The following is an 11,689-nucleotide window of genomic DNA, read 5'->3' as shown; positions in this document are numbered from 1 at the left end:
AGAAAGAGAGAAAATGACCAAATAAAATTGTTCTTGAACGTTTTATAAACTTTAAACGCGATTGCTGTTGGGCTCGATTTTGGGCCGATTTGGGCAGACCTTGAGCCCAGATTCATTTACTTATAGTCAGAATTAAAAGTTTTGCCTTAGAGCGTTTAGAGGTGGTAACTAGACAACTAGTAAACCACGAGGGTGGCCGTGTAATGGTTGATGACCCTTCCTTCAATAGTGTTTGTCATGGGTTCGATTTTAGACAGTTGAAGTTATTCTCTCGTCGTCTCGGAGGTTCTCCCTAATGACTCCGGACTGGTAGCAAAGCGGGTAGTCGTTCTGGAATTAGTTAATTTATCAAATAAGTTAGCCTAGGAACATGTTCAACAACCATCTTCTTTCCGTCCAGAATGTAGTGTAGAAAAGAAAAGAATCTTTCCTGCTTCAAAGCTATTCAGAGCAAAAAGGATAGGTATTCTATTTGAAAGAAGGGAGCTACCCTAAGGTGGGTTGCCCTCCTCGCCCCATTCAATAGAAAGTTGACTTACACGCCTTACTTGATAGGAGGCTTCAGGGTAAGAGATCCGAGCAGGAGGGAAGGAGGTCCTCATACGGAGTCGCACACTTACTTGAGCAGTGCGAGAGACTTGGGAATGGGTCGAGTAAAGTCATCTGGAGCCGGAAAAATCACAGAGACGTACTGATACGATAGATGAGATGGGGTTTCAAGCTAGAGTCAATTTTCTTGGTCGGGGCCCTGTCGTAGACCTCCTTTTTGCATTACGCAGTTGAGCACTCGTCCTAGAATCGGGTCCTTCGCTTCAGGGCCTGTCCCTCGGTGTGGTCAGTACTCCATACTTCAGGTTTAATAAAAAAGGTAGTACTCCGTAACTAGTAAGAAAACGAAGCATTGCTTCAATGGTACCGCGGTTACACTTGTGTACTCGCAGGGCTAGAGGTCTCGGGTTCGAGCCTCGTCACCCGCTCTAGGAATTGAAATATATTCCTTGAAGGTGGCCCAAAAGGAAGGTTTTACCGACCCGCTCCGGGACTAAGATCCGGCCCGCCTGCCCCTCGGGATGGTTAAAGGGTCGGATCCTCAGAGTGTGGTTCGGGTTTCCTGCCCGAAAGCGCGTGTGCGTGTGCAAATGATGACTAGGCTTCGTTCCGGACTGATGCAAGCTTGCCTTTAAAAAAAAAAAAAAGAATAAAATAAAACAAAACTGTAACACAAAATATTCCCAAATGAGTAAGGAAATAAAGAAAAGACAATATATATATGGCCAAATAAGTTGAAAAAAGCACTCAGTTTTCCACTCAAAAACATGATTGACACCTTTGTGAATTTATCTGTATTCACATGTTCAATAGGGCGAATTTATCTGTATTCACATGTTCAATAAGGCATGGGTAGTAAAAAGCTGGTGCATATTATCATCAAGCTGAAAAAGAATGCGTCACAATCCACCTTTTTAAAACGAATTTGTTTTTCCTATATGTTATTATGTTATGTTATTTATGTTATTATATTATATTATGCTTATCTATAAAGTGTGATTCAAGAAGTTGCAGAAACATGTGATACCATCTTGACAAAGATTTAAGGTTTAAGACGACTTGTAACGGGAGCACGGCCACGCCGTGAGTGGTGATGTGGCAACCGGCCACGCAGGGAGGAAGGAGGTAGCGGGGCGTGGCTGGGGCGGCGGTGGTGGCGTTGCGGTGGTGGCGTGGGTAGGCGACGGGGGTGGTAACGGGAGTGGGTGAAATTGATTGGGACACTTGGCAATTTTTTTAATTAATTTTCAATGTATCCGTTGCAATTTGGGCAAATTAGAAAAAAAAAAAAAAAATTTAATCCAATATTATTTATCCTATATACACACACCCATTTTACTCATTCTATATACATTTCTTTCCTCCTTACTTTTCCTTTCTTATTTACAAATACTATAAAATTTCATAATGGATAAAACATTCAAAATGCTCGAATTTATTATTGATGACGATTCGGATGATGAAAAAATATATAATTTTATTAGTAGTTTGGCGGACGAAGATGTCGAGGGAGAAGCTTCAAGTTCACGAGTCCCTCGCCCCCGTACCTATATTCCAAGGGATCGTGAAGATGCGGCAGTGAGGTTATACAACGATTATTTTTCTGAAACTCCAAACTATACGGAAAAGAACTTTAGGCGACGTTATCGAATGAGTCGTGAATTATTTCTCCGTATCATCGAAGGTATATCTAACTTTAATAGTAGCGATATTCCCGATTATTTTATGTTTTTTAGGGAACGTCCCGATGCTACTGGTCGTCAAAGTTTGACGATACTACAAAAATGCACGGCGGCCATACGTCAAATGGCGTATGGAACTACACCTGATTTACATGACGAATACATAAAAATTGGTGAGAAAACAGCTGCTTTATGTTTAGATAATTTTTGTAAATGCGTGTTTCATTTGTTTGCTAGACAGTACTTGAGAAAACCAACAGCCGAAGATATTGCTCGGCTGTATAATTTTCATGCCCAAAAACATGGTTTACCGGGTATGCTTGGTAGTATTGATTGTATGCATTGGGAGTGGAAGAATTGTCCAATTGCGTGGCAAAGTCAATATACTAGAGGAGATAAAAAAGGCCCGTCCATTATGCTTGAAGCAGTCGCCTCGCAAGATTTGTGGATATGGCATGCATTCTTTGGTATGGCGGGTGCGAACAACGACATTAACGTTTTAAATTATTCACCATTGTTCAACACCATTAAAAATGGAACTGCTCCACCTTCACCATTCGATGTTAACGGCCATCACTACGAAAGAGCTTATTACCTAGGTGATGGTATATACCCCGATTGGGCAATGTTGGTCAAAGCTCCCCATTCTCCAACTGACGAACCGCGGGAAAAATTTAAAAGGTTTCAAGAAAGTGCGAGAAAAGATATTGAGCGTGCATTTGGAGTATTACAGGGTAGATTTCAAATGTTAAAAACTCCGGCGAGATCTTTGCACTTCAACAAAATAAGAAGACATATGTATGCGTGTATCGTATTACATAACATGATTCAAGAAAATAACGGGTTTGTTATTGGGAAGAAAGAAGAAAGAATGATACAACGGAACCCACCACGCCGGTTACTCAGGGATTTGAGGGATCGAGATGCAATGGTTAAGGAAATAAGAGATAGGCAAGTTCACAAACAGTTAGAGGCAGATTTAACCGAGCACGTTTGGAACTTATCACCTTACTTTCGTACCGCTAATATTATTGAGTAATTTGTTATGTATTTCTAGTTTCGTTTAAGATTTTTAAATTATGTAATTTTTAATTTCAGTATTTTTAATTAATGTTATTCGTGTTTACTTATTGAGTAATGTAATTTTATTTTTAAACATCACTTTTATTGAACACACCAACGGTTACATTTTTAAACAAGAACTAAATTAAACTGAAATACAACATAAGATCTTAAAACACAACACAAATTTTGATGAATTCAGTAGAGTTCATAAAAAAAACGACCATCTGTGTCGTACTCTGGAGCCACCGGTTCTTCTTTTTCTTCTTCGTTTGCTTCATCGATGTAACGCCAACCCAACGTTTCTTCATCTTCATTAACCACATACAGAGTAATGCGGTTACCACGATCTTCAATGGTATCTTTTATCCCGTACCATTGATCGTAGGTACGAAGATAGCTTGCCTCCATCTCATCATCATAATCGTCTTCAAAAAACATCATCATAATCATTGGGGGAATTGTTTTCATTTTGACTGATTGAAAGTAGTTTGATTTTGAGTTGAGTAGTGAAGTGTGTGAAATGAGTTGGGTATGTGGGTGTATTTATAGGTGAAAAGTATCATTTAAAAAAAAAAAAAAAAAACGGTCGGATTTTTATAGCCGTTTATTTTGAATTTTAAATTTTAAATTTAAAAATATTAATACTAAATTCAAAAAAGAAATAAATAAAACAGAAAAAATTAAAAATAAAATGCCACATCAGCTTTCCATTAACCCACACCACTAACCCACACCACAAACCCACACAACCACTACTTCACTCAAACCACTCACACGTCCTAGTCATAAAAAAGCAACCCACGCCCCCAACCTACGCCCCCTACCGTTACGAATGGTCTAATGATAGTAAAACTTATCATCCATGATAAATGTATTTCAAAAGTTCTCGATATGCACAATTATACGGAGTAATATTTTGCTATTTGAATCTGTGAACTAATGAGGAAACATGTCTTAGGCATTCTCAGCTTCTGTTTAAATAATGTACTCCCCCGTCCATATATTATTGTCCACTATACTATTTTGGGACGTCCCTTTTTAATTGTCCACTTAGTATTTAAACCAATCAAAAGAGGTTATAGTGGAGACAGAATATATTTTATTGGTGGAGAATGAAGTTAGTGGGATTTCCTAAAACTGTGTGTTTTTTGTCTGGTGACAATTAAATAGTGACGGAGGGAGTATTTATAACTCATGACTCGAGATTATCTCAAGTTGATACTTGTATGCTATCTACTATAAAAGCATGTAAAATGGTTTTTATACAGCTTTTATGTATTTGTTGCGCCACTTCAAGAGGTAGCTTAGTGGTTGAAACTTGTGAATATCTTGTGTAGATTCAAATTTGATCTTCATAATATATAACTTTGGAGCATTGCCCAAAAAAAAAAAAAAAAATCTATGTATTTACTAATTACTAGACACATGTTTCTAATTTTTCAGTTATATACAATACTCCGTATCATTTTTATGTAAGTTTTAGCGTGTTCTGTTTATCAACTTAAAAACCCTTTCAAACAAATGACTCTTCGGGAGTTTTTCCAACCATTGATGGTATTGTCAACATCGTTGCGAATTGGGTTTTCTCCAAATGTGTGTATGGGTGACAAATGAGAGCATTCGATGTGGATATCGTCGTTCAAAAAATTTTTGTAGGAATTCTATTTAACATATCTTTAAAAATAATTTACTCCGTAATTGATTAAATTAATGTGAAGCTGAAGTTTAAGTTCAATTCGTAGTTACAACTTTTGAAAAAATGTTATCAACCTAAAAACCCTTTCAAACAAATTAACTAAAAACCCTTTCAAACAAATGATATCTTTTACTTAAAGCTAGAACCATTAGGAAGTGTAAACTCAAGTCGAATAAGGTGTAGTACATTTAGACCTTGTTTAACGCTGCCGTGTTGCACCATGTGTTAGGCCAACACGCCACCCATCACATGGTAATGGGGCGTGTTGGCTCATGTGTTGGTGGTGTGCATCAAGTGGACACGGAAGAAATGGCTCATGTACTGCATTTTTCCTTATTTTTTAATTAGTTTTTATCCCCTTTTCACCTAACTTCTAATCAGATTTTAACACATCACCTAACACGCCACTTAACACTCCACCCTATTACACAGCAGTCTAGCAGCACGCTCATCAAGCACCCCACCCCCACCCAGCAACACGCCAACACGCCCCTTCAGGGATAAAGATGGTCTTAAAGTCAAAACTTTATGGACTATATGCATCACAAATCAATAATAAAGAGGACTAAAATTGACATATAATAATAGTACATGAATCTAGTTGTAACTAATTTGAACTCAAACAACAATGCCGTTTCAATCTTGATTCCTGTCTTAAACATGTGATTTTTGTCAGTTTCTTTACTAACCATTTTGCTCACTCAAAAAACACCCATTCTCTTCATCTTCAAACCCAAAAACCACCATTCCCCAGAAGAAGAAAAAAAGACAATGAAAACCCTTTTTCTTGTTTTACTTGTTTTCAATCTCTCCTTGCAAGCCCAAGCTAAAAATGAAGAAAACCCCACTTCAGAACTTGAAACCCTCATAAAAATTAAATCTTTTTTAGACCCAAAAGGCCAAACCCTAAATTCTTGGACCGCAGATGCTAAAAGTTACTGTGATGGAGCTTTTGAGGGTGTTGCTTGTAATGAATTTGGTAAAGTGATGAATATTTCTCTTCAGGGTAAAGGGCTTTTTGGTAAAATACCTGCTGAAATTGGTGAGCTAAAAAGCTTAACTGGGTTGTACCTGCATTTTAATGGGTTGCATGGTGAAATTCCTAAAGAGATTGGTGAGTTGACTCAGCTCACTGATCTGTATCTTAATGTTAATAATCTTTCTGGAGAGATTCCTCCTGAGCTTGAGAAAATGGCTAATCTTCAAGGTTTGTTTTTCTGGGCCTTTTCCAATTAAATATTGTAATTTGTTGGTATCATAATTCATAAATTTGTGAGGTTTACTTTTTTTTTTTTAGTAAAAATTCAAACTTGATTAGAGCATCTATATCTATATATAGACTAAAAATGTGGCTATTTTGTAGTGTAATTTAATTTTTAATATTTAATTTAATAATAAAATTATTATGAGTTTATTTAATTTATAATGTTCTTTACCTTGTGGTAAATGGACATGAGTTAATAAGCATATATTCTCTTTCTGTATAGATTCTTTCTGAGCTTGAAGAAAGGCTAATCTTTAAAGTTAATTTTGTGTGATTCTCTTCTTTAATTTGTCATAAAGATTCAAACCTGAATAAAGATACTCTATATGTGGTCTTTTTATGATGCATATGAAATGTAATCCGGATTTAAGACATTTATTTATTTCGAAATTAATGGAGGCACAATAATGTCTGTTGTTTACAATAATGTGTGTGTGTGTGTGTTTTAAAGTTCCTGCAATGAGTAGAATTAATTGACATTAATAACAAGTAAGGAAGAAAGAATTATGTTAGATTAGCTCATTTAGTGGAAACTATTGACTTGAAACAAGGTACAAGTCACAATACATCAAATACAAGTCATTATAGCATCATTACTATGGGGTTGGAAATTTTTAAACTCAAAATGTGTAGTTTCTTGAGGCTGTAAATGCAATTTCTTAGAGTGTGTATTGGTTGAAAATTAAATAAAATAAAATAAAAATTGTTTTTATGGTGATATCTTCCTTCTAACAACATTGTACTAATGTTTTAAGGTTCTTAAGAAATAATGTAGTCATTATTGGGTCCATATGGTCTATGAAGATGTACTAGTGGGTCTTTCATGGGATCCAATGCAAGATCATATGTTCCGTATTTGTCACGTTTATACAATGAGTGATGAAACAAAAAATGTGGGTCCCATTCGCATTACTCGGCGTAAATGGGACCTGCCATCACACAAACGAGCAAGTGATGGTAAAACCTTATGTGCCCAGAAACAAAGACGGGACAGACAAAATGAAAGAACGCGTTTTATTTTCTTAAACAATTTTATAGTTATATTTTCTAACGTTGTTTTTACAGTTTTGCAACTCTGCTACAACCAATTGACTGGAAGCTTGCCTTCACAACTTGGATCTTTAAAGAAACTTAATGTTCTTGCTCTTCAATATAACCAACTTACGGGTGCAATCCCCGCTAATCTTGGAGATTTGGAGACGTTACAGAGGATGGACTTAAGCTTTAATCGTCTATTTGGATCCATCCCGTTAACAATCGCTGATGCCCCATTGTTGCAGGTGTTGGATGTGCGAAATAATACACTTTCGGGAAATGTCCCGTTAGGTAATCTTACTTTATATCGATCATTTGGTTGTTCCTTATAACGCCACTTTCTCTTGTTTGACTTTGACTTTTCAAACCATTAATTGTACAAAAATGCAAGAACATACCGTGGTTTGTAGGAATGTAATTTTGTGTACATTAATGATTTGAAATTAATGAGTGACGTATTTACCTGAAATTTTTTACAGTTTTGAAGAAACTTGATGACGGGTTTCAGTACGCAAACAACTCAGAGTTATGTGGATCTGGGTTTGCTGATCTAGACGTGTGCAACTCTTCTTTTGGCCCTGAAAACCCTAATAAACCGGAGCCATTTGGCCCACAGTCGAAAGGAGTCACATCCAAGGCCATTCCACAGTCTGCATATGTAACAGGGAACCAGTCAAAGTCAAAGTCAACAAATGCCGGACTTGCAGCCATACTAGGAGCCGTAGTGACCACCATGTTTTTAGTTGCGGGAATTTTTACTTTCATATGGTATCGTCGAAGAAAGCAGAGAATCGGAACTGCGTTTGAATCTTCCGACAGTCGGATTAGTACCGATCAGTATCAAGTCAAAGAAATAGTCAACCGAAGAAGCGCTTCACCGCTTATAAGTCTCGAGTACTCAAACGGGTGGGACCCCATGTCAAAAAGTCAAACTGGAAGTGGGTTGTTACAAGAAGTTCTCGAGAGCTATGTATTCAATGTCGATGACGTCGAGTCGGCAACTCGGTTCTTTTCTGACTCGAATTTATTAGGGAGAAGTAGTTTTTCAGCTACTTATAGAGGGATATTAAGGGATGGAACTATAGTTGCTATTAAACGTATAGCGAAAACAAGCTGCATATCTGATGAAAATGAGTTTTTGAAGGGATTAAAGATTTTAACGTCGTTAAAACATGAGAATCTTCTTAAATTACGCGGCTTTTGTTGTTCAAAAGGTAGGGGAGAGTGTTTCTTGATATATGATTACGTTGCAAAGGGTAACTTGTTGCGGTATCTCGATGTCAAGGGCAAAACTGGAAATGGGAATGTTCTCGATTGGTCTACTCGATTCTCGATTATCCAAGGCGTCGCTAAAGGTTAGTAAAAATCTAGTTTTGATGAAAATTTCATGGGGGGTGTTTAGTTTTATGTTTTAGAACTGGATGATGATATTTCCACCACAATTATTGATAGATCCACCACATACGTGCATTAATGAGTTATACAGTACAACTTTTTTACCGATAAATCCACCATATACGTGCAATAATGGTTGATGTTCTGTTTTGTATTTGTTGTACTAGGTATCGAGTACCTACACGGGACCAAAGGAAAGAAACCAGCTCTCGTTCATCAAAACATATCAGCCGAAAAAGTGCTGCTCGATCAACACTATGATCCTTTGTTGTCGGGTTCAGGTCTACACAAACTACTAGCGAATGACATCATCTTCTCGACACTAAAAGCCAGTGCTGCAATGGGATACCTTGCACCCGAGTACACAACAACGGGCCGGTTTACTGACAAGAGCGATGTTTATGCATTTGGGATTCTCATTTTCCAAATTGTTTCAGGTAAAACAAGAATTGGCACATCTATTCGCCAAGGTGCCGAGTTGTGCAACTTTGAAGATTTTGTGGATGTTAATCTTGATGGGAAGTTTTCTGAACCAGAAGCTGTTATGCTCGGTAAAATTGCGTTGATGTGCACTCACGAATGCCCGAACTCAAGGCCTTCGATTATGACAGTGGCCCAAGAATTAAGTAATATTGGTTCTACTACATCTTGATTTACATATTGGTATTTTGGAAGGTTTAGAAAAGTAGGGGAGTTATTTTGTTCGAGTTTCTCACTCGAGTTACTAGGTTATTGTTGTAATTTAACTCCAGAACACGTAAAGTTGTTTATGTGATCTGAGCTTATCTAGGATTTGTACTTTCATTTGTTTGACTTGATTGTAATGAAATATGTCTAAACTTTTCAAATCTTAATCAGCAATATATGAGTCTTTCGTGACAACCAAGGCATTGCCTGAGTGATTCTGTTTGTCCTTAACGCGTAGGCGCATGTTCGATTCTAAGTGCCGGGATCTAATTGGTACTGCGAGAATTAGCTTCTCGGAGGGGGTTTTTCCAACCTTCAACCGTACTGCCAGGGTTGTCGCGATTTGGGTTTTCTCCTAACGCGTGTGTGGGTGGTTAAGTCCCCTTTGGATGATACCCTATTAAGCTGGAAAGTTATAGACGCTGAAAAGGGACCTTAGAATCAACCTAACACGATCTAGAGGCGGAATAACACTAGAGCTTAAACGAATATCTATGGGTTTTCGGGTTCGTACGAGTCAAACCAAGATTAGATCTTGATAAACACGAAGCCTAGACTGACATTCTGTGGTATTTGGACATGAAGGTTTGAGAGAGACCGTACCTGGAACTGTTTGTGTGTGTAAAATTAATTAAGTGGTTAACCAAATTAGTGGAGATTAACTTGGCTTAAATATCCCAGATCTTATGTCGGTCGACTGTGGTTGACAGTCGGTCGACTGACTATGTCAGTCGGCCGACTGTCGAGTAACATTACACATTACATTTAAACGTTTACATATATATAAAGTAGCAATCGATAATCAACGTTTAACAATATTACAGGTTACTACATGATCGAATAATACATTAACATTCATGGAACTATGGATTACAAATTATGCACTAACAAACTCCCCCTAAGACCTAGTTCCTCATAAGTCTTCGATCTGCTTCAATCACTGTACGGATCTGTAACCATATTGTTCAAGTAGCAAACTTTTGCAACACGAATGTACTGTTGTGCTTGAACTCTATTCTCTGGCCTGTACAGCATCCGATTGTAGTATAATGTGAAGATGTCAGCTTCACAGCAATTTCTCAACCAAACGGGATCTAAACCCGTATCGTATCGGTCTCATCTTCCTTCGATTTGTCCAAAACGATGACTGCTTCCTCTGAGCGTTCATCGTAGTACCACCAGCGAAAACGTGGGCTAAAGTTCTGTGGCATTTTCATCACATGAACCTTTCTCATATATTTTCCCGACTGGTATTTAACAATCTTTCTTCGTTCGCCCGTTTTCTTGTTTGTTCGATAAGTGATCGTGGGAAATTGAGGGCTGAATCCCTCAAAGTTCTTTGACAAGAACGATCGTATTATCTTCTTGCAAATAATATCAGGAATTCCGTCATAATTCCGATATAACATCTTGAGCCTAGCCACCTGCATAAATTCAAAGTACGGTAGAGTCTTGAACTCGAATCCATGTTTGATGTAGTCCACTCCGTACTCCTTCTTTATTGCGTATATATCAAACTCTTTGATGTAGGCCCAAGCAATGATTTTTCCTTTAGCCAAAAGATTCGCCGGCTTATTAATGTAGTTCAGCCATTTAGGTTCTGGCGCTGGCTTCTCACAATATTTTCTGATCCTCAACAGGATCTTCCATTCAGCTTCTAGAACTTCTACCTTTTCTTCATTTATTTTGACCGGTAAAAACTCTGGAGGCAAATCTTCGGTCTTTTCTTTTTCTTCGCATTTACGGTTTAGAAGCTCTTCACTCATTTTGAAGTAATCTTGAAACGTAGGTAGATCTTTATCGTTATTACGTTCGTACTCCGGAAAATCACCTATTGGTTCATCTTCTATAATTACTTCATCAAAATCGTTGTCGTTTTCATTTTCTACGACAGTTTCCTCAAAATCATCATTAGAATCGTAACGATTCTCAAAAGATGAGCTAGCAGTCGTGTCAGCTGAAGTACTTGTTTGTTGCTCTTGACGCACTAGCTCGGCCTGTTCCTCAGCGCTTAGATCCGGCGGGATCTCCCCTTCTTCTAAATCATCAAATACAGCTGAGTGATTCAGACGATCCTGCTTTGCTAAAAAATCACGAAAAGAATAATCAATATTTAGAGGAATTACTGACAGTGGGTTCTCGCTTGTGCCTTTAGCAAGATCCAAACCTAGCTCATCCTCGCCTTGATCGTCAAAATTACCAAAATCTATATCCTCTTCGAGATCAACAGCCTCAATATCGAAATTATTTTCCCACTCAAGCACTTTCGTCAGTGCCTTGTTCGCTGCAGACTCGGCCTTTACAATCAGCAAATTC

The 11,689-nt window shown here is 37.7% G+C and overlaps 2 protein-coding genes across 2 annotated transcripts; both read left to right on the top strand.

Annotated features, from left to right (window-relative positions):
- Window positions 1–1,956: 1,956 nt before the first annotated feature.
- Window positions 1,957–3,270, top strand: LOC139842485 (uncharacterized). The gene has a single exon (XM_071832620.1). The coding sequence runs from the start codon at window positions 1,957–1,959 to the stop codon at window positions 3,268–3,270; it is 1,314 nt and encodes a 437-aa protein (XP_071688721.1).
- Window positions 3,271–5,763: 2,493 nt separating this feature from the next.
- LOC139842483 (protein NSP-INTERACTING KINASE 2-like) lies at window positions 5,764–9,432 on the top strand. Its single transcript, XM_071832619.1, has 4 exons — window positions 5,764–6,199; window positions 7,322–7,582; window positions 7,771–8,646; window positions 8,854–9,432. The coding sequence occupies exons 1-4, from the start codon at window positions 5,764–5,766 to the stop codon at window positions 9,336–9,338; spliced, it is 2,058 nt and encodes a 685-aa protein (XP_071688720.1). The 3' UTR covers window positions 9,339–9,432.
- The last annotated feature ends 2,257 nt before the right edge of the window (window positions 9,433–11,689 follow it).

The sequence above is a fragment of the Rutidosis leptorrhynchoides genome, chromosome 4 (assembly GCF_046630445.1).
Source record: "Rutidosis leptorrhynchoides isolate AG116_Rl617_1_P2 chromosome 4, CSIRO_AGI_Rlap_v1, whole genome shotgun sequence".
Classification (NCBI taxonomy): domain Eukaryota; kingdom Viridiplantae; phylum Streptophyta; class Magnoliopsida; order Asterales; family Asteraceae; genus Rutidosis; species Rutidosis leptorrhynchoides.
This window is presented reverse-complemented; position numbering and strand designations above follow the sequence as displayed.

Excerpts from the sequence above, each read along its gene's own strand:
- LOC139842483 (XM_071832619.1), top strand. The coding sequence starts at position 5,764 with ATGAAAACCCTTTTTCTTGTTTTACTTGTTTTCAATCTCTCCTTGCAA. Across the intron at positions 7,583-7,770 it reads TTCGGGAAATGTCCCGTTAG|TTTTGAAGAAACTTGATGAC; the intron begins GTAATCTTACTT and ends AATTTTTTACAG. Across the intron at positions 8,647-8,853 it reads TATCCAAGGCGTCGCTAAAG|GTATCGAGTACCTACACGGG; the intron begins GTTAGTAAAAAT and ends TTGTTGTACTAG.
- LOC139842485 (XM_071832620.1), top strand. The coding sequence starts at position 1,957 with ATGGATAAAACATTCAAAATGCTCGAATTTATTATTGATGACGATTCG.